General features: G+C 36.3%; 1 protein-coding gene across 1 annotated transcript in view; it reads left to right on the top strand.

The window, feature by feature from the left end:
* OTOGL (otogelin like) overlaps window positions 1-22,863 on the top strand; it is a gene marked incomplete at both ends in the record, with an annotated part of 149,058 nt that overhangs the window by 23,885 nt on the left and 102,310 nt on the right. Inside the window, 10 exons of the mRNA XM_081250255.1 lie at window positions 341-546; window positions 5,352-5,479; window positions 5,838-5,944; window positions 12,527-12,633; window positions 13,519-13,644; window positions 14,900-15,008; window positions 16,079-16,125; window positions 16,872-17,017; window positions 18,939-19,062; window positions 21,172-21,349. Coding sequence (XP_081106381.1) covers window positions 341-546; window positions 5,352-5,479; window positions 5,838-5,944; window positions 12,527-12,633; window positions 13,519-13,644; window positions 14,900-15,008; window positions 16,079-16,125; window positions 16,872-17,017; window positions 18,939-19,062; window positions 21,172-21,349 — 1,278 coding nt within the window. The remainder of the gene's footprint in view (window positions 1-340; window positions 547-5,351; window positions 5,480-5,837; window positions 5,945-12,526; window positions 12,634-13,518; window positions 13,645-14,899; window positions 15,009-16,078; window positions 16,126-16,871; window positions 17,018-18,938; window positions 19,063-21,171; window positions 21,350-22,863) is intronic.

Below are 22,863 nucleotides of genomic sequence, written 5' to 3'. Positions count from 1 at the left end.
AATACATTCAGCTCTCATTATTCTAAATAGACAAGGTTATTTTCCAGATTTTAAAAATCACTGATATTTAGCAGAAGTGTGCTTTTGGTTGGTGGAAAGAAGCATCCAATTATAAGTATAAAATCTTAATCAGTATGTGAAAATAGGTATCATTCTTGCTGTCTTTTTATTTCAATATTAAAATTTCAAAAATGTTGAAAATCTAACTTCATAGTTTATTCAATAATTTTGAATAATAATTATCTTTTATTTAATTCTCATTCACTTCAAGAAAGAAATAGATCATCTGTAATTGATGTTTCATCATAATTCTTAGATTGTCTTTGTTCTATTTTTCAAGTTTAACATTGCCTCAGACAATTGGACAGGTTTTCATTGAGAAACTAGCTGACTATATTCTGGTGAAAACAACCTTTGGTTTTTCGTTGGCTTGGGATGGAATATCTGGAATTTACCTGAAGCTGTCTGAGGAGCATAAAGGGAAATCATGTGGCCTATGTGCAAACTACAACGACATTCAATCTGATGATTTCATCATTCAGCAAGGTAAGTGGAGCAGAAGAAATGGGTGGGTACTCCTGAGCTCTTCTTCCTTCACTGATCACTCTGTTTATACCCAGAAGGGTACAACTTGTCCTAGGTTGGGTAAAAACGGTAGCTATCGCTTGCCTGCTTATGTGATTTTAAGTGAAGCTTGAACAGGAAAATATTTTTGTGTCATTCTTGAAAACCATGAGCTAGCTTACATTTGCTAAATTAATACAAGTCAGGTCTTACTCATGTAACAGATACTAACTGAGCATTTACTTTGTGTCTGGCACTGTTGTAGGAGCTTGGGATATATCAGTGGAAAAAAAAAAGCTTCTCCCTTCTTGGGGCTTATATCGACATTTTAGTGATTCAGACCCACTTGAGGCAAACTTGTCTACTTTTGGGCAACAGATATTTTGCTTCCAGTCTTGATAGGAATAAATTAAATGATTGCCATGTAATAGTTTTATAAATACAATAAAATGTGAGCAGAATTTATAAAAGTTGAGTAATAACTTGGAATGGTTTTTATCATGTATAATGATGTACATATCATTCATTCATCTGTTCATTCTAAGTCATGAAACTAATCCCAATGAGCTGTTAAAAATGGGTTTTGTTTCAATATGGGTACTAGTTTGCAGTGGCAACAAAATAAGAGAATTACAGGACGCAATCATGATTTAGGTCCACATATAAATGTGCAATAGCAAAGAATACTGTTCTTAGTACCAGAAGACCTACCTGGCTTTGAATCTTGTTCAGCTCTTACAAGTTTTATAACTTGAGGCATCTCAATTAATCTCTCTGATATTCAGTTTCTTCAGCTGTAAAATAGGGATTAAAATAATTTAGAACTCAGAGCATTGTTAATAATAATAGCATAGCTTGATACCATTTAGTTATAGTTAATATGAGTACATAGCTATATTATTCCCAACTCTTACAACATCCTGTAAGGTGGGTGTATTTTCTTAATTTTACAATGAGGGCACAAGATGATGTGCCCAATGTAACACAGCTTGTAAATGGTGCTATCAGAGTTGAGTTACAGATCCAACTGGCTCCCAATTCTATTCTTAGATAAATGTGAGAGAAATTGACTTTTAATCTGTAAAGCGCTATATAATACTGTTTGTTTTATATTATAAAATTAATAGAGAAGAGTTGCCCATATGTTGTGTTTTAAGGGAATGAAAATCCTACTTAGAGTGTGGGTTCTGGAATCAGAATGTGGGATTCATATTCCGCTTTGCCACTTGTTAAACTTTCTAAGTTTAATGATATACTAGTAGTGTATACTTCATAGAGTTGCAAGGATTAAGTGAGGTAATCCCTGTAAAATACTTAGTACAGTGTCTGGCTTGGCACGTAGTTAATACTGAATACATTTTAGCTAATTTATAATCATCTCCAGGTGTTCTCAATGAGTCTATAATGGAGCTAACGTGAAAATGTTTGATTAAAGACATTGCTTTAAGAGGCCCTTGTCAAAATGCAAACATTTTCCCAGGATGCATAATGCTTCATCAGTATTAGTTTACTAGTAGCTAAAGAGCAGGACTTCAAGGAGTCAATTTTCTTACATGCAAAATGGAGATAATAATAATGACCCTTAGAGCTTCCCAGCCTCTGCGAATCTAATGAGAAAATGTAAATGAAAGTGTTTAAAAGTCTGTGAGCACAGTACAAATGTACAGTATTGTACATTTCATCGTGAAATGTGTTTTGCATCCAGTTGGGTATTTAGAATGAGAGAGTTCACAAACTTGGAATCTTGAGACTATATTAGGAAGTAGGGTTTTCGACCCAGGCAGAACCAATCAGATGGCAGTTATTGATTTCTTTTTCTTCTCTATCAAAGCTTTATGAAAAAAAATAATACTCAATTCAGTTCTCAATGTTAGAGTTAAAGACTGCCATGGGCAACTTCCCTGGGGACATCTAGGGAACATGGTATAGAAGTTGGGTTAGAAAATAGCATCTGCTCTTGTTAGAGGCAGAGAGACTCAGATTAGGATTTGTGTTAAGAGTCAGACAGACTTTCATAACCTGGAACATAAAATGGTTGCTTACAGCGAGATAATTGGGCAGCACGCAAAGGGGTGTTAGCAGATTATTTGTGGGAGAAGACCGGAAGGAGGCAATTTGACTGAATTACGGCTGAACTGGCAGAGGGCAAGAAGGACCCTGGAAAGTATATGGAAGGAGCCTAAAGAGAGATTTCAGCTCTTTCACAATTTTATTTAGTGCACAGAGTAAAGCAGAATGATAAAAAAACTAATTTATGATAATTTATAAAGATGTGACTAGAGCCTGCTTTCCGATTTTCTCTCATACCGTAATAATGCAAGAATACGTCTACAGGTGAGCTGTATTACCTTTAGCTTAAAGATGCCTAGTATTTTCTTGAAACTCATCCTGTACTTTGCTGATTAGGTAAATCTTTAGAGGCAGAGAGGTAGTTTTATTGAACCCCATTGAATTAATAATTTCTTAACAGTGATTAAAATTGTATTTCTCTCTGCATTCCTATGCATTCTTCAGGTATGACTTCACAAAGAAATGAGCCTTTTCAGAATTTCTGTAGATATAGAAATATTTAAATTTGTTGTCTAGTTGAGATTCTGGTTCCATAATTCATGTCTATAGCTAGCTACTCATAGAAGCCCTGATTTACTCTTGTTTTTCCCAGCATAATAATTAATACTGCCTCTCTTTCACTCTTAGAAGTGTTCCAATATGGACAGTAAATTGCTCCATTTGGAGTACATTTTATATGAAACATTTTAATTTTAGTTTCGCAGGCTCCCAGATCACCAACTGATATGGATTTAAAGTCTCATAGTAACCAACATTTGGGACTTTTTTGTTAATGCAATATAGTGAAAACAGCTAAATATGTGGTTAAAAGCTGGAATTAAAGTGAACTCTAAGGGATTGCCCAGGTTGTTTAGTTACATTAAAATTTGTGCATAAATGTGGAAATAGGTGGGCCTTTAGGAAATATTTTTGATTCTGCAGACCTTTAAAGTATGATGATGCTTTGAAATGAAATGTGACTATAAATTTACTTAAAAGGAACATGAGTTTTTCCTTTTAAAAATAAGTATATTAAACCAGACCCACGCTTGGTTCAGGGTGTAGCATTTCCCACAATATCAGAGATAATGAAGTGGACCAAACATCTAGGACTCTAATAATCTATTTAATAAATATGGAAAACTCCCTTGTATTTATTCGTTCACTTATTTAGCAAATATATTTTGAGCACCTACTCTATACCAGATAGTAAACCAGGGATCCAGCAATAGGACAGCTTAGACAAGCTCTCTCCCTTCATGTAGTAGAAGGCAAAATAAATAGACAAATTAAAATACAATTTTTGTGAGCAATAGCAGCCATAAAAATAGGGGAACAAGGAGACTAAGTGATAGAACAGTGTATGTTTGGTGGGTCTAGATCATGTGCCGGAGAAGGCTTCTCTGAGGAGGTCATATTAAATAGATGCCCACGTGAAGTAAGGGAGACAGCAGAGGGAAGCTTGGGGTCGGGGAAGAGTGATTTCGAAGGAGGAGATGCACGAGCAAAAGCAGGAGCAGGGTGGAAATGAGCTGGAGTGAAGAACATTCTACAGCTTGTATGATTGGAGTAGGTTGAGCAAAGATAGGAGTGGAAGATGTAGGAGGGATAGGGCGGGGTGGAGTGGGTGAAACAGGGTGGGAGCTGGGGGAGTGCAGAGGCCAGATCAAAAAAGCCTTCCAGGCCCCTGTAAACTTTGGGATTTTATACTAAGAGCGCAAAGCGTTCTTATAGATGAACTTCTACAATCTTCCCCAAAATTGGTAGTAGTAAGTAGACATCTTCCTATCTTGAAGATGCTGAGATAGACGGGTGGACCATTTGGCTTGCAGTTTTTGATTCTAGTGGTGCAGTAGCTCGTCATCAGTGGTGGGCCTGTGGCTGTGTAAATCTCAGTGGTGGAGATGCTGACACTCAAACATGAAGGCCATCAGATGGAACTTGGAGATGTCATCTTGTTTGGGTCTGCGGGGTCTTTGAGATTTCAGATTCAGCCCTTGTTTGAATGTGGGGAGGGATTAATTTTCATGTCAGACCCTGAACTTGTCCTCAGGCCAGATAGAAGGCCCAGGGTGCTCACCACCAACTGCCTGTTTGTTGCTGCCACATAGTAGCTCCTGAATCTTGCCTCTGAATAATGCTGGGATGGTATCAGCATTCTTAATCTGTCCCGAGCATCTTTAGAAACACTATTCATCATATTCCAATGGAATGAATTCACTTCTTAGTACCCTCTTCTCCAGGTGTCTTTTCCATTTTTTCATTGTCTATATGACCATCCTCTGAAATCTCCACAAGGGTTCTAGGTACCCCCAAAATGGAGCTACAATTTTCGTGAGGTTCTGACTTATGTCAAATAGAATGAGAGGGCTGTCTGAAAATTTTCATACCAAACTTTGACTTATGTTTCTTAATTTTATGCATATTTTTTCTCCTCTCTGCATTATAAACTGCAGGCTTTACTGGTATTCATTTTGTACCACTCACTCTCAACCCTTCCCCATTTTGCTTCAATGAAGTTTGCGTTCTCTCTCCAATGGTATTAACTTTTATTTGGTACTTAAACTTTGTTCAATTTATTTTTATTATGCTGAAATAATGTTATAATCTAATATCATTGGTAATTATAAAGCTATTGAGTTTAACTTTTTGACCAGGAAGTTTATGTTGGTGAACTGTGTCTTTGTGGAAAGTGATCCTATTATACATATTTTTTTGTATGTGTTTGTGTGAAATAGAGGACTATACAGAAGACATTGCTATGTTTGCAAATAGTTGGTTGGTGCAAACTCCAGATGATACCAAATGTGTACCCACACCCTCAGATTTTCCAAATCCATGCTCCAGTGGAATGCCAGCATTTGAGGTAAATATGACGTGAAAAATTTAGGCATTTTGGATACACCACACATATACTGTATTTGTATATTTAACACTAAGCATTTTTAGTGTAAATACTACATAAACACTATTAAAATCAGGAAATGTAATGCAACAAGAATAACTTTATGATTATTTCAAAAATGGTGAATACAATGAGTTTCATAAAAGTAGTACTCATTATAAAATATGTAGTTAGAAAATGTTGTTTAAAATTTATAAGCCTACATACTTTCTCTTTCCTAGTAAGAACAGAGTGTCTTGCAAACAGATCAGTAGAAAAAAATGAGAGTACAAGCATATCATTCAGTATGTTCTGCTGACCGCCATCTTTTTCTGCATAGGCAATCTTCTTCAAGTGTCAGATACTGTTGCAGTTTCCCTTTTTGAGCTGCCATGAATATATTGATCCATATTTATACATTGCCAGCTGTGTTAATGATCTTTGCAAGTAAGTGAAATGATTTTATTTGCAATAAAATTTTCTTTATCCAAAAAGAAGAGCAAAAACCATTGTATAACTTCATCATCTCAGCAGTTCACAAAATGTAATGGGAAATGTAAAACATAAACTGTACTAACAGCTATTAAAATCTTACTGGATAACAGGTACAGTCTGAGTGTTTTATATTAACAGCATGAACAGAATACATTAGTTCTTATACACTTTTTGTGCCACTGATCCCTTTTGGGAATCTAGAGAAGCTATAGGCTCTGTTCAAAATAGTGTTTTGAAATGCACAAAATAAAACATATAAGATTACAAAGGAACTAATTATACTGAAATAGAATTACTGAAATAGTAAAAGAAATGAATTTCTGATCCACATGCTCTTTTATATGCATTTCGGGTCTAATAACTAATGTAGTTTGATATAGTGATGAGTATAAACAATATTTTGAGATATCTGCAACAATTAAATGAGAAATGAAAATATGGAAAAATGAGATATGAGTTACATTGATGACAAAGTTACAGATTCTGCTAAGAACATTGTGATGTGTTGGCCATGTGTATAACTGAAAGAAGTGCTAAATATCAGCTGGAGATTAGAGAAAATAAACATGTAGTATTTTTCACATCCAAGGTCACAGACTCTTGCCTTCACTCCTGGGTTAAGAACACGTAGACTAAGGTGGTTGTCTAGGGAACAAATTCAGTGAGACTCATCATAATGTGTTCATCATTGTAGAACTTATAAATTACCCATTATTGAGGTGAAGTCCTTTTTATTTTAGTTTTTCAAAAGTTTACCAAGTGAAAGATACATGCACCCTCGTATTCATAGCAGCACTATTAACAATCGCCAAGACGTGGAAGCAACCTAAGTGTCCATCAACAGATGAATGCATAAAGAAGATGTGGTATTTATATACAATGGAATACTAGCCATAAAAAGAATGAAATAATGCCGTTTGCAGCAACATGGATGGATCTAGAGATGATCAGACTAAGTGAAGTAAGTCAGAGAGGGAAAGACAAATACTATATGGTATCACTTATTGTGGAATCTAAAATATGACACAGGTTAACTTATTTACAAAACAGAAACAAAGACATAGAAAACAAACTTGTGGTTACCAAAGGGGAAAGGGGGTGGGGAGGGATAAATTAGGAGTTTGGGATTAACATATACAAAATACCGTATATAAAATAAACAACAAGGTCCTGTACAGAGCAGGGAACTATATTTAATATCCTGTAATAAACCACAATGGAAAAGAATATGAAAAATAATATGTATATATATGTATAACTGTCACTTTGCTGTACACCAGAAACTAACACAACATGTAAATCAACTATACTTCAATTTAAAAAAAATTACCAAGTGTATGTGATTAGTTATCTTGAATGTTCGAGAATATCTCAAGAAATTTTTATGTTTGCATCTTTTAAGTATCCCAAGAAGTTTAAATGGTACATGGGAACATTGCTGTAAAGGACCAAACTAATTTTTGGTTGAGTAAAACCACTGAAATTATATCTTGGGTAGCTTGTTAAGAGGTCTAAGTTTATCAAAAGTGAAAACAGAGAGGAAAGGTTGAGGTAGTGTGAAGTTATTTATAATCACTCTGCTTTAATTAAATTAAGATTATTATAAAAATAATGAATGTAATAATATTTTCCAGGTATTAAATGAGATTGTTTGGGAAACTTGTTAATTTTGCATAAAGTACAGTTATACCTTTATTTGTATGTATCGTCTCAGGGATTTCTGAACTAATGCAGGAGCTTTGAAAGAGCATTCCCTCTGCCTAAAATATTGAGTACTGACCTTTATATTTTACAGCATTCTGTCCTCTATTTGGTTTTATTTTTCATTTAAGTGCTATATTGTTCTATCTCTGTTCTGTCACTTAGTCTCTTTTTTGAGGATCTCTGTAGGTAGTCCATTGTCCTTATTTAGCCATCTATATGGAATTAACATTTGTTCTTATTCCATGATGACTCATTCTGGGACCATTCTCCAACAGTCTTTTCACTTGTCTTATCATCTTTAGCACTCATTTCTCAAGTAGGCTGAAGTGAAGGATCATTTGGCAGATCCAGAAGTCATTCGCCATTTATTAGTTGGGATATTGTTTGGTTGCTTCAATTGCCAAAGTATCAGTGGCTTCGATTCATTTGAATGCTTGTATTTCTCTCATATGAAGTCCAAGCTGGCAAGTGGTCCTGGGTTCAGACCATGTGTCTACTCCATGAGTTTTCCATTGACTCAGTGATACTATTGCTATGTCATCCCCCAGGGCCTAGGGTATTATTTTCAGTTTCATTGTCAAAACTGGTTCACCACTGCCATGCTCATATTTTAACCCTTAGGAAGGGAGAAAGGAAATAGAGGGCTGTCAGCATTTTTAAGGAAGTGATCTGGAAGTTTCATGCACATGCTCACTTTTAACCCTTTGGCCAGAACTTAGAAACATGGGCCATACCTAGAAGTAAGGACAGCTGAGAAATGCTGTCCTTGGCTGGGCAGCCATATGCCCAGCAAAAACTTGCAGGTTCTAATACTAAAAAGAAGAGGGAACTGGGCATGAAAAGTAGCTGGCCATACCTACTTCATCTGAAATTTCATCATTAAGAAGTTAACATTTTTGTCTTTTGAAATTTTGATGTATTTAGGCTTTGGATTTCAAAACCTAATTGCTTTCTTTAGGGCAAATAAAAACAGCAGGATGGTGGAACACCTTTTACTGGTTGAAATCAGCTGACAACTTAAGATACATATCTGAGGTGAAGAGGCCGGGCAGAGCAGGCAGGTAATACCAAAGAAAGGGCTTTATAATGGAATAAGTGGGCATTGATAAAATGGAAGTGAGAAGGTACCAGGGTTAGCCTTTCACTCCCCTCAATATTTCACCCAGGACTATACCTACCTACATTCTTTTTCCCCTAAAGGAGATTCTCTTCATTTCTTATGTTAAAGGACTGCCTACAGGGATCCTATACCATGATTATATAATTGTGAATCTGCTGCACACAAATTAATTTCCTGCTTGGATTATGAAAGTGTATTGAATTCAATTCAACACATTTTCTGACGGTTTATTCCGAGTTGAGCATTGTGCCACATCTTGGTGAAATAGAAACAATTTATTATGTTGATTTAAAAAAATCTTTTTTAAACCCCACATTTGTTTATTTATTTATTTTTGGCTGTGTTGGGTCTTCGTTTCTGTGCGAGGGCTTTCTCTAGTTGTGGCAAATGGGGGCCACTCCTCATCACGGCGCGCGGGCCTCTCACTATCGTGGCCTCTCTTGTTGCGGAGCACAGGCTCCAGATGCTCAGGCTCAGTAGTTGTGGCTCATGGGCCCAGTTGCTCCGCGGCATGTGGTATCCTCCCAGACCAGGGCTCGAACCTGTGTCCCCTGCACTAGCAGGCAGACTCAACCACTGCGCCACCAGGGAAGCCCTATTATGTTGATTTTTAATTTATTTTATTTTATTTTTAAAATTTTTGTTGAAGTATAGTTGATTTACAATATTATATTAGTTTCAGGTGTACAACATAGTGATTCAATATGTTTATAAATTATACTCCATTTAACATTATTATAAAATATTGACTATATTCTCTCTGCTGTACATTACATCCTTGTATCTTACTTATTTTATACCTAGTAGTTTATACCTCTTAATTCCCTTCTCCTATCTTGCCCTGCCCCTCATCCCTTTCCCCAGTGGTAGCCACTAGTTTGTTCTCTGTGAATCTGTTTCTGTTTTGTTATATTCATTCATTTCTTTAATTTTTTTAGATTCCACATGTAAGTGAAAACACACAGTATTTTCTTTTTCTGTCTTATTTCACTAAGCATAATACCCTTCAGGTCCATCCACGTTTTTGCACATGGTGAAATTTTATTCCTTTTTATGGCTGTGTAATGTTTCATTTATAATATTCCATAATATCTTCTTTATTCATTCATCTGTGATGGAAACTTAGGCTGCTTCCGTATCTTGGCTATTGTAAGTAATGCTACTATGGCAAAACAAATTTGGGGTGTTTACAGAACACAAAAAAAGTGTTGCTGGAGCATGGTGAATGGGAGAGAGAGAGGAGATGAAGTTAGAGCAGTAGGCAGGGTCTAGATTACCTAGAGTCTTAAGGCTCATAGTAAGGAGTATGAATTTTTGCTCGATCTTATTTCATACAACTTGACTATTCTCAGCAGATCTGAATTTGCCTTTTGCCTTATCTCTTACCCTACTCTGCTTATTCTGGGTAGGCTGACTGTGCTTTAGCCTGAATTATGTCAGAATGTCAGTTAGTTCATTTGGGATATAATAAATCTGGGGGGAGGGGGTAGTACAAATTGAAAATGCAAGGCCCCCTGTTAAAAACACTGTTGAGAATTTCAAGATAGTGACAACAGAGCGTGAAACCAAGTACAGGGTGCAGCTAAGTGAAGGGCCTTTTTAAGAGCAGGGCCTTGTGTGACTGACTACACAGGTCACATTCCCATAAAGCTGGCCCTGATCTTGATAAATGTTGCTGAAAAAAATGAATGCCTTCTACTGATGAAAAAAAACAATGCTGCTGTGAACATTGACGTGCATATATCTTTTTGAATTAGTGCTTTTGTTTTCTTCAGATATATAGCCAGGAGTGGAATTGCTGGGTCATAGGGTAGTTCTATTTTCAGTTTTCTGAGGAACTTTCATTCTTTTCCATAGTGACTGCCCCAACTTACATTCCCACCAACAGTTTACTAGAGTTCCCTTTTCTCCACATCTTCGCCAACGTTTGTTATTTGTTGTTTTTCTTGACAACAGCCACTCTGACAGGTGTGAAGTGATAATCTCATTGTGGTTTTGATTTGCATTTCCCTGATGATTAGTGATGTTGAGCATCTTTTCATGTGTCTGTTGGCCATCGAAACAAAAAACAATTTAGAAATAGTCCCTGTCCTAGGACCTCAGGTTCTAATGGGGCAGAGAAACAGACCTTCAGCAATTACACATGCTTTAAATGCAAAGTGCCGTGAATGTGGAGGAGAGAACTACTAACTTTATCAGGTAGTGCCTAGAGGAGATGACAGCTGAGTTGGAATTTGAAGGATGATACATGACCCGTCCTTGAACTTGTCGTGTTTCTGCTTCTAAGAAAAATGCTTCTAATTTTGCTACACCCAAATCCATTGATTTATTGATAAAAACAAGTGTTATTTAATGCTCATTTCCCTATTAAAGTTCTCATCCAAAATGGAAAAATAAGCTTATTTTCCCCTCAGTAAATTGCAATAATAATTTCTTTCTTGCCCGATTGTTGTTTTTATGCAATGCCAAATGTAATATGCCCAGTACAATTCCTAGCATAACATAGTCACAGTAAATAGTAGCTATTTGAATAATAGTTGCATTGGGTTGGAAAGCCAATATTCAGTTACTTTGTTAGTTTTCAGAGCCTCCATTAATTGTAGGAAACAATGCACATATTTAAAGTAAATCATAGATTTAATGTCTTTCTAGGAATTCAACAGTTTTAACTTACCTTGTTTTCCAGAGACTTTTCTTATTCGGAGGTTTAGAATATTTTCTGAGTTTCTGAAGTTTATATGCTCAGTCCTTTTTCTTCCTTCTAAAGCTCAGTTAATTGGACTACATAAGCTGCATGGCTCAATTACAGTAGCACAGGATAAGTGCAATTTGAGATGGGTGGCTTTGGCTTTTACAACAGAGATACTGAAAATGCTAAGGCTCACAAAATACAACATTCGTAAGGTCATTATCTTGAAAAATATTTAACTATTTAATTTTGAGTTTCAGTTGGGTTGAAAAACAAGCCCACTACCTTATAAACCCTGTTTATTTTGTAGATGCCTTGTTAATCTTGTCGGGAATTGGCAGATCTCTTATATTTGTTCGGAGGAGTTTCTAAGGCGATTATAAGAAAATACTTAGAGGTTATTCACTCTTGGCAGCATTATAAAAGCAACTAACTTTAGTAATTTAAACCTGAAAGAATTAAAAATCTTCTTTTAAAACTTAAATTAAATGCTATTTATTTACTCTTTCAAAAGTTCTGCAGGTTATTAGTATTGGTTTTATTCCAGCATGTATACTATCAAGAGCATGGTATCTTAGAAATAACTTTCGTATTTGTTGTTTTTGCTGTGATAGAATTTTATCGTTCTAATAAGATTTGTTAAATTCTGAAAGATCTAGGATGCTTTGCATGGGAACAAAAAAATGCATACAAGGATTCTGGGAAGAATGTCATAGTTAAAATAGAAATCTTTTTCAGTATAGGTACTCCCTTGAATCAAATGAAAAGTGGCCAAATTATTGATAGACTTAGATGAAACAATTTACCTAGGCCTTTTTAGCTGGGATCCCATGTTTATCTGTTTTCTGCATATTTGCATTATTGTACATAACATATTATAATGTATTATATACAAGCTGACATCAGCTAATATTAGAATATTCACCACATACTCAGCATTTCTCGAGATCAGGAGCTCAAAGGTATGGTTTCTGTCAATATTTCCTGTGTGATATATTGGATCTGTCTTTTCACTTTTCAGAACTCACGATGATGAGACCTATTGTCGAGCAGCCACCGAGTATGCTAGAGCCTGTTCCCATGCTGGCTACCCTATTCGAGACTGGCGAGATGACTTTCCAGCATGCAGTATGTTTCATTATTTTCCAGCCCTGTGCAATTCTATTAATTTTAGGCTTATCCTAGTACTCAAAACTTACCCTAGTGCTCAGAACTAATGAACTGCAAAGACTTGTTATTGATGCAATAATATTGGTAAACTTTTGCATACTTGTAAAACACTGTATGTAATCTTTGTCTTTCTGTGTCTGCCTTACTTCACTTAGTATGATCATCTCTAGGTCCATCCATATTGCTGAAAATAGCATTATTTCATTCTTTTTTATGACTGAGTAATATTCCATTGTGTGTGTGCATGTGTGTGTGTGTGTGTGTGTGTATATATATATACATATACATATACATATATATATATATACATATATATATATATATATATATATACGCCACATCTTCTTAAGACAAATATCATATGATGTTGCTTATATGTGGAATCTAAAAGAAAAAAGGAGACACAAGTGAACTTATTCCAAAACAGAAAGAGAGTCACAGACACAGAAAACAAACTTATGGTTACCAAAGGGGAAATGGAGGTGGGGGAGGGATAAATTAGGAGGCTGGGATTAACATATACACACTACTATGTATAAAATAGATAACCAACAGGGATCTACTATAGCACAGGGAACTATACTCAATATTATGTAATAACCTATAAGGGAAAAGAATCTGAAAAAGAAAAAATATATATATGTATATGTGTATATGTGTATATATATATATATATATATAATATATATCTCTGAATCACTGTGCTGTACACCTGAAATGTACACAATATTGTAAATCAACTATACTCCAATAAAAAAATTCTAAAAAACCCAAAAAAACCACTGTAATCCTTTTGAGTGTTGAATAAAGTTGATTTACAGCTCGCCTGTTTGCCCATTTTAGTTGATAAATGTGATGACAGCTTTGTCCATCGGGATTGTATCAGTTGTTGCCCACCAACCTGCACATTTGAGGATCAATGTCTTGGGAGTAATCTCCACTGTCTTGACGGATGTTACTGCGCGGATGGTAAGTGCTTCATGAAAGAAACCATGTCTCCACTCCTGGAAACTATTACCCCTGTGATCCAAGAATCATGTCTTAATGTCATCTCTCAGGATAATAGGGCTGATGTGATTTTCTGTCCTTGTAGGATTTGATCCTTGAAGTGACTAGAAGGAATGGCTGCTTTTCTTTAGTAAAAGGCTTATTCTTTTGTAAATTTCCTTGGAAGTTTGGAACTTTGTCTTGAAGTTACCCATGGCAGATCTTTTGTTCTCTTGAGTATTTAAAGATATTTAATAATTTATATACGTTCATTTTTTAAAGATGAAATCAAGTTCAGAAAAAAAAAAACCTTCACATTTTGGCAGTACAAGATTTTAGTCCTGATGTAGTTTTAATATTTGAAATTAGAAGTAACATAGTAAGTGATAGAAACGAGATTTAAATCTGCTATACTGATAGACATTTATAAGAACATTGAGGATTTACTCAAACCCTTTTATTTTTACAGATTAAAAAAAAAATAGAATCCCAGAGATGTTAAGTGATTTTCCCACTGTCATACACTTAATATGACTGAGGACTACTTGGAATCAGATCGTTGACCTCAGTCCATTGTTCTGTCACTGCTACTCTAAGTACTTTGGACCCGTGTCAGGCCTAAACTGTTTGTTACCAGCCAATGATGAGATAAGGAGTTTGCACCAGAATATAACTCCATGCACCAAAATATAAGTCAATGCTTCCTTCATCTAGAGAGTCTTACTCTGAAAAACAGATCAGCTGAATCAAACAGTGTGCTTAGTAACACTGGTTCGACCACTTTTCCTCATTAGAGAGAAGTACTAAATGCAGTTCTACTGTACTAGCCCTTTGAGAAGCACTGCTTGGCTCTTTACTATCTGTGTGCTGATAGTGTAAATCTCTCACTTTGACATAAACAGAAATATAACCAAGAATATACTTTCTCCCTCTTCTCCCCTTTTCCCTCAAAAGCAAAGAGACATTAGTTGCCCTAATTCTGTACTGTGAATCTTGAATTTCTGATGGCGAGTCATGGGATAAGAAAGCTGAAAACCACTGAAATAGACCCTTATAAGGTAGCTACTGATGGAGACAGAGCCAGGCTGTCGGTAACCTCCTTGAAAGTAAAGAAACTTGTTACTTCCAGCACCTAGTGTAAGCAAGTGTTCAATAAAAGTTGGTTGAATTATTATATTCAAAGAATACAATCTTTATGATTTCTTTTGTGAATCTGATATGTGTTTTTCTTAAATAGGCCTCATAATGGAAAATGGGACTTGCATCTCCTTGGAAAATTGCCCATGCAATTTTCATGGATTAGCTTATTCAGTTGGTTCAAAAATTGAACAAGAATGTACTGAATGGTATGTGATTAATGTACATCTAATTATTTCTGGATACTTGACTAGTTGACCATTTTACCATGACATGTGTTTAAAGAAATATACTTTTTATTGATTTTTCTTCCAAAAATTCCAAGACACAGTTTTCCTTTTATTTAAAGCCTTACAGGGACAGGGTGGTGGGGGGAACATCTATATTTTCTTTTATGATGTAATTCTCCTCACTTCCCTTGGTAGTTCTATAAAATCTTATATCCATGTGATGAACTGTTGAATTGTCTTGTTATTCATAATCACCAACTTGCACAAACTTTTACTCTTAGAACTTGATGGTTCTCTTGGCCTTCTCTATTGAGTACCTTAAAAAGTGACTATCCAATTTTTGGCCATGATTAGAGACTTTTAGAAATTCTTCTTAAATTAGCTAACTAAGGCTATTATAGCCAAAGATTAAATCCCTTCAGGGCAATCTAAAAAGAAACAGAGGTGTAAATGTCATTAGGCAATTTTCCCTTAGGTGTCTGTGTATATAACTGAAATGCAATTGAAAACTAACCCTATTCTTAGATAGTGATTTGAGTTCCTGCCATTCTGAGACTGCTTCTGTCCTCCAAAATTCATACCTGTTTGATGGTAGAAGGCAGAATTTATCTTACAAAGGGAAGATCTTTTCTCTCTCCTTAATGTCTGATGATGCTCAAAGCCAACTTTTAAAATTTTTAGTAGATGAGTTAACTTATTAATCGTAACTCTCTCTATATATATTTCTCTAATGATGTGGGTAAATACTTTATTGTGTGTGACCTTTTTTGTTTTAAGCAATGAGGGAAGGACAGAAACAGAAGTTCTCTGCTTAGTGTTTTTGTTCTTGACTAATTGATTTTAAAATATGGCATGCAATAAATAATAATTTAGGTGCTTGCCAGTCCAAATTTATCAGTTAACTGAACTTTTGGAGAGATATTTTTCAAGTCAGATTATTCCGAACCTAAAAAACATGATACATTTTGGTACATTTACCAATACGTTATTGCAAATATTCATACAATTTCTCTATACAATTAGATTAATATTTTTATCATTTCATTTAGTGTATGTGTTGGTGGAGTTTGGAACTGCACTGAGCATGACTGCCCAGGTAATCCTTTTAAATGTTTTTAAAGACAATGTCTTGATTTTCTTGAAACTGAGGAGGAAGCTAGCACTGATTTTTGTAAGGTCATCTCATATAAATGCAATGATTTCTAAATCCAGATATTAAGAGGATAGTGGAAAATTGAATAAATGATAGCTCTGAGCAGACAGCTTTGGGAAAAATTTACTAAAATAATAGAAATATTCTAAAAAATATGTGGGACAGCTATCATTTAATAAATATTAAACTAAATTGAATAACATAATTTAGTAAGTTTGTCAAACTAATGAATTTTAAACACTTTAGTTATTCTTTTTGATACCTAAATATTTATCCTAAGTTGACCTACTTCTTTTTAAGAATAAACATAATTTCTTCCTCCTTCTCCTTTTCTCCTTCTTCTTCTCCTTCCCCTTCCTCTTCTTCTTCTTCTTCTTCTTCCTCTTCTTCCTCTTCTTCCTCTTCTTCTTCTCCTCCTCCCCTCCTCCTCCTCCTCCTCCCCCTCCTCCCCCTCCTCCTCCTCCTCCTCCCCCTCCTCCTCCTCCTCCTCCTCCCCCCCTCCTCCTCCCCCTCCTCCTCCCCCTCCCCTTCCTCCTCCTTCCTCTTCTTCCTCCTCTACTTCTTCTTCCTCTTCTCCTTCTTCTCCTTGCTCCTCTTTTCTCCCCCTGCTCCTCCTTCTCCTCTTCTTCCACCCCCCCCACCTCCTCCTCCTCCTCCTCCTCCTTCTTCTTCTTCTTCTTTTTTGGTAGTTCAATGCTCTGTTGTAGGTGATTCTCATTTTACTACTTTTGATGGTCGACATTATTCTTTCATTGGAATGTGCCAATACATCCTTGTAAAAGGAACTGGAAAAGATAAATTCACAATTACTTTACAGAAAGCTCACTGTGAGCAGGTAAGAACATTTCAGAATGACCAGAGGAATGTTCATTTTTTTTGACTCAAACTTCTTATCTTGGTTAAGAACGGTAACATGAATGGGTATAGTTATTTTCTTCAAAAATAAGACACCGTTGATTGTTAAGATGCATCATTATTCTGTATACTACAAAGAAAGAAAACATGTTGATGATTAATCTGTTATACTATTAATATCATGCATCCTGATTTCAGAGATATTAAAATATCTAAAAATCTAAATATCTGCTAAAATGTAAGATATTAAAATAAATTCAGAGTTATTAAAATATGTTAAAAATATATCTTAGATTAAATAGTGCATATTTATTGTACTTTCTTTCTTAAAAATGGTATTTGTTTATGTATAGGTTTTTGGAACATTTCATGACTGCACAATAGACAATAAGCTTTTTGTTACTTCCAAACTGCTCTCTTTTTTTTTTAACATCTTTATTGGAGTATAATTGCTTTACAATGGTGTGTTAGTGTCTGCTGTATAACAAAGTAAATCAGCTATACATATACATATATCCCCATATCTCCTCCTTCTTGAATTTCCCTCCCACGCTCCCTATCCCAACCCTCTAGGTGGTCCTAAAGCACTGAGCTGATGTCTCTGTGCTATGCGGCTGCTTCCCACTAGCTATCTGTTTTACATTTGATAGTGTATATATGTCCATGCCACTTTCTCACTTCATCCCAGCTTACCCTTCCCCCTCCCCGTGTCCTCAAGTCCATTCTCTACGTCTGCATCTTTATTCCTGTCCTGCCCCTAGGTTCTTCAGAACCTTTTTTTTTTTTTTTTAAGATTCCATATATATGTGTTAGCATACGGTATTTGTTTTTCTCTTTCTGACTTACTTCACTCTGTATGACAGACTCTAGGTCCATCCACCTCACTACAAATAACTCAATTTTGTTTCTTTTTGTGGCTGAGTAATATTCCGTTGTATATATGTGCCACATCTTCTTTATGCATTCATCTGTCGATGGGCACTTAGGTTGTTTCCATGTCCTGGCTATTGTAAATAGAGCTGCAATGAACATTGTGGTACATGACTCTTTTTGAATTATGGTTTTCTCAGGGTATATGCCCAGTAGTGGGATTGCTGGGTCATATGGTAGTTCTGTTTTTACAAACTGCTATCTTAAAGGTGATTTTTGACAGAATTTAAGAAGTTACACATCATTCTAAATAGATATGATGGATGTTTTAGCATTCTGGAATATTTATTTTAAAGACATTATCTTGAAATAAGCACATCAATAACTTGTAAACAAAGAAACCCAGATTTTTCATTCATCTCTCTCTAAATCAAGTGGTCAAAAAAATTTTGCCAAAATCTTTTTTTCTACTTTCATTCCAACATAAAATGGTTGTTTCCAACAAAATTCTAGTCTACTTTGTTAGCTTTTTTAAATTTTAATTTTAATTTTTTCTTTTGCAATATGTCAGGTCTCAGTTAACCTTCTGCATGGAACAGTAATTCTCTTTGTTCTTTTCTACCTTGAGCTTTTAAAATATTTAATATACCACAAATGAATTTGGAAAGATACTTTAATTATGCACTACGGAAAACATAATTATTGGCACTTTATTGAAAACATTTCTATTTAATAATCTATGTAAAGTGTATGTATGTATATGGTATATTTAATGCACTACATAAAGATATATTTTATTAGTAATGGGACTACATTAGATTCACAATAAGATGTAATAGCTACTTTATTATATTGCTTATTCTCAAGTTTTCTATATACCATAAATTTTTATCCATGTGCACTCTCTCCTTTCTTTTCTCCTTTCTCTTCCTCATCTTCTCCCATTTCCTTCTCCCATTGGTCCTGTCCCTTTCTATGTCTTTCTCTCTCTCTCTCTCACTCCTTTAATTGATAATTTGATTTTTATGCAGAACCTTGGCTTGGTCTGCCTTCAGTCTGTAACTCTAATTCTGGAGGATGATTTCAACAAACAAGTGACCCTTAGTAGGGGAGGACAGATCCTCACCAGTCCTAACCAGGGCTTCAGTCTGAATGGTAAGAAGCAATGCTGATGGTGTACTTTTCTTACAGGAACAACAACAGCAGCACAACTTCAATGGAGTCTTTTCCCGTTAGCCGACTAACCTAACATTTATTGAGGGACTATGTGTTGCCAGCTCCTCAGCCAGACTAACATGGTGGAGACGGCCATGTTTATGGGACCTAGTGTTTATCTCAAGTGGACTAGAGTTTGGAAGAGGAAAGATACAAGTAAACAGCCACTTAAAAATATGATAAACCCAAAGATATGCATAGGGACTTTGGGGGTCTAAATGATTAGGTACAACTCACTCAACCGTGCAGGTATGGTCAGGAAATTTTCTTAAGGAAGGGACTATCTCATTGAGCATTTACAGCTGAGGAATTGCCAGGATGAAGGAGATGGGGGAAGTGTTCTAAGCATAGCAGAGAGGAGAACTATGCAGTATGTTTAGGGGGAACTGTAACTACTTTGGCATTGCTGCAGCATGAAGAGGGTAAGTGTAGAATGTCCAGAGATGAGAAGAGGGAAAGAGATGGGGATGAGAATGGGAAAGACCTTATTTTTTAAATTGAAGTATAGTTGACTTACAATATTATATTAGTTTTAGGTATACAACATAGTGATTCAATATTTTTATAGATTGTACTTCATTTAAAGTTACTTCAAAACAGTGATTGTTATTTCCTGTGCTGTACAAATATGTCCTGCTTGCTTATCTGTTTTATACATAGTAGTTTGTATCTCCTAATTCCATGGGGAATGCCTTATAGACAGGGCATCATACTTTGTGGTTTTCCTGGGAGGCCCTGTTCATGCCTGTGTTCCAGTATAGTTACTAATAACAGTCTGTTTTGCTTTCAGAAATGTCTTGAATTGTGTTATAAATTACATGGTCACAGTCAGTGTCGTGCCAGGATGTTGACTGAACTTGATATGAAATTGAATATGCAATTGTTATTATTTGACCTTTTTTTTTTTTTTTTTTTTTTTGTGGTACACGGGCCTCTCACTGTTGTGGCCTCTCCCGTTGCGGAGCACAGGCTCCGGATGCGCAGGCTCAGTGGCCATGGCTCACGGGCCCAGCCGCTCCGCGGCATGTGGGATCCTCCCGGACCGGGGCACGAACCCGTGTCCCCTGCATCGGCAGGCGGACTCTGAACCACTGCGCCACCAGGGAAGCCCTATTTGACCATTTTTATGTACAAAGATGACAATGTCATATGTTTCAACCAAATAAGCAATGAGTTTTAATGAGGAGACTAACTTTGTCTTTTTTTTCTTGGTAGACTACTATAACAACACTATGGAAATGGCTTTGAGAAAAGTTAGACATGAGACACAGATAATAGTTAGGATATTATTAGAGGAGGGCATACAAGGAATGAGGAGAAACTGATCCAAGACAGTGAGAGTAGAGATGGAGAGAGGAAAACAGATGGCAATTTGATTTAGACAAAAAGTGCTGTCAACTGGGTGATGGGTTGGATTGGGGTTGGTTGGGGAAGGAGAACAAGGGGAATGAAGCGATCAAAGAATGCTTCTCAGATTTCTCGGGTTGGTGACCAGACTGATGGCAGGAATTGTGACAGGGATGCAGGAGCCACTCTTCTGGTTGCAAAGGTCAAATTCAGTCTTGAGCACAAGTTTCTCTTCTCTAGAGACGTCTCATAAAATGGTGCTTCTCTAGTGCTGTGCTCCCCTTTTTGCTGACAGTTTCAAAGGAATGGGGAATTTTTGAAAAAGTGCCCCTTCCTTATTGAATCATGACCAATTCGTGGGAAAACACACACACACACACACACACATACACACACACACACACACGTTAAGGAAAAGAGATCAGATTTCAAATGTCTAAGGACTGTCCACCCCCACCATGAGATGCTTGCCAACTGAAATTACATGTGCACCTGACAATCTATTAAAAATATCTGCTGAAGGCCCAAAAGGGAAATGGAAGAAAAGAAAACAGGCACAAGGTGGTGAAAATTGGCCCCGGAGCACAGGAGCAGGGACTGGGAAGAAGTCTTTTGGAAGAAGACTCCCGATGTTGTACATTAACATTTCAGAACACTGTCTGTGAGTCTCAAAGCTGATTTATGTATGTTCTTTTCCTGCAGGAATTGTTGAAATTCAGACTCTGTCATCCTTATTTATTCTTCTAAAAACCACGTTTGGTTTAAAGATTCTGTTTGCTATAGATGGGGAAAGAGTTTATATTCAGCTCACTAGTGCGTGGAAAAGAAGAACGTTGGGTCTGTGTGGCACATTTAATGGGAACATAAGGGATGATTTTCTGTAAGTATGATCTCTGTATAGCTAACATAATTTAATGACTAGTAATTTAGAGGATACAAATTCTTACATTAAAAATGTTTACTTAACAAATAATAGCTTAGTACTCACTGTTCCAAGAGCTTTATATGGATTATTGTATTTAAATTTTGTAGCAATCCCCTGATTAGTATCTCTATTTTATAGATAAGGAAGCTAACTGAGGCACCAAAGTGACAAATAAATAGCTCAGTCACATAGCTCAGATACAGTGGAGCTGGACTTTGGATTTAGGTAGTGAGACTCAGCCTGAAGGCTACCCACAGAATAACTTCCTGTTATTCTCTCTGCCACCTATCCTATCAATCTTAACGGTATTTTATGTGAAAAAAATTTTGCTGCCTTTAAAAAGTCTTAGAATCATTTGGTGTGAATGATAGTAAATTATACTGTAATAATATTGATATCATTTAGTATGAATGATATCTCTAAAGCAACATTGTGGCATCTAAGTCAATTGGATTTTATGATAGTTGGTGTTTCATTAGGAGAAAAAGCAATAAAATACATTTATATCCCTTGTATTAACAAAGCACTTTCACCTACATGTGATAAGACATGGTGTATAACTTAGTGTAAATGCTTTGAGCGCCTGTTATTGTGCTAAGCACTGTGGGACAATAAAGGCAGTAAGACATGGTTCCCATCCTCAAGGAGCTTATATTGTGGATTGGGAGGGGACAACCCTCTTTCAGAAATAATTTGTTCTAGACGAGGTATTAATCACAACATGTATAAAAATACTGAGGTGAATTCGAAAAGTTGAGTGTTAACTTGTGTGGTTGTGGCTAGAAGCAAAGCAAAATTTTGAGTAGGTCAGTGTGGGCTGGGTAGGTGGGCAGCGTTTCCTGGAGAAGCCATTCTCCAAATGCCATTAAAAACACACTTCTGGGGCTTCCCTGGTGGCACAGTGGTTGAGAGTCCGCCTGCCGATGCAGGGGACACGGGTTTGTGCCCCGGTCCGGGAAGATCCCACATGCCGCGGAGTGGCTGGGCCCGTGAGCCATGGCCGCTGAGCCTGCGCGTCTGGAGCCTGTGCTCCGCAACGGGAGAGGCCACAAAAGTGAGAGGCCCGCGTACCGCAAAAAAAAACCAAACCAAACCAAACAAAACAAACAAAAAAACCCCACTTCTGCTTATTCTTCCTGCTTTGGGTTCTGTGCCCTCCCTAATCTTCCCCATTAACTCCTATTTATTTTTCAAACCAACTCGGTCATTATTTGCTTCAAAAAGTGAGTTTGTATCCCATCAAAGTTAATTTTGACTCTGTTATCTATGAAAATTTGTCATTTATCTGTCTGGTTTCCACTTAAAACTGCAAAGGCTTTGAGAATAAAGACTGTGTCCTTAATCCTTATATTCTTAAGAACTGGCATAATACCTTATATGCACTAGACAGTTGAACTGAATGGAGGTAGGACTTTTTTTTTTTTTTTTTTTTGTGGTACACGGGCCTCTCACTGCTGTGGCCTCTCCCT

The sequence above is a fragment of the Mesoplodon bidens genome (assembly GCF_964165515.1).
Source record: "Mesoplodon bidens genome assembly, chromosome: 11".
In the NCBI taxonomy this organism is placed as follows: domain Eukaryota; kingdom Metazoa; phylum Chordata; class Mammalia; order Artiodactyla; family Ziphiidae; genus Mesoplodon; species Mesoplodon bidens.
Note: the sequence above shows the minus strand (reverse complement) of the source record. Positions and strands in the feature narration are given on the sequence as shown.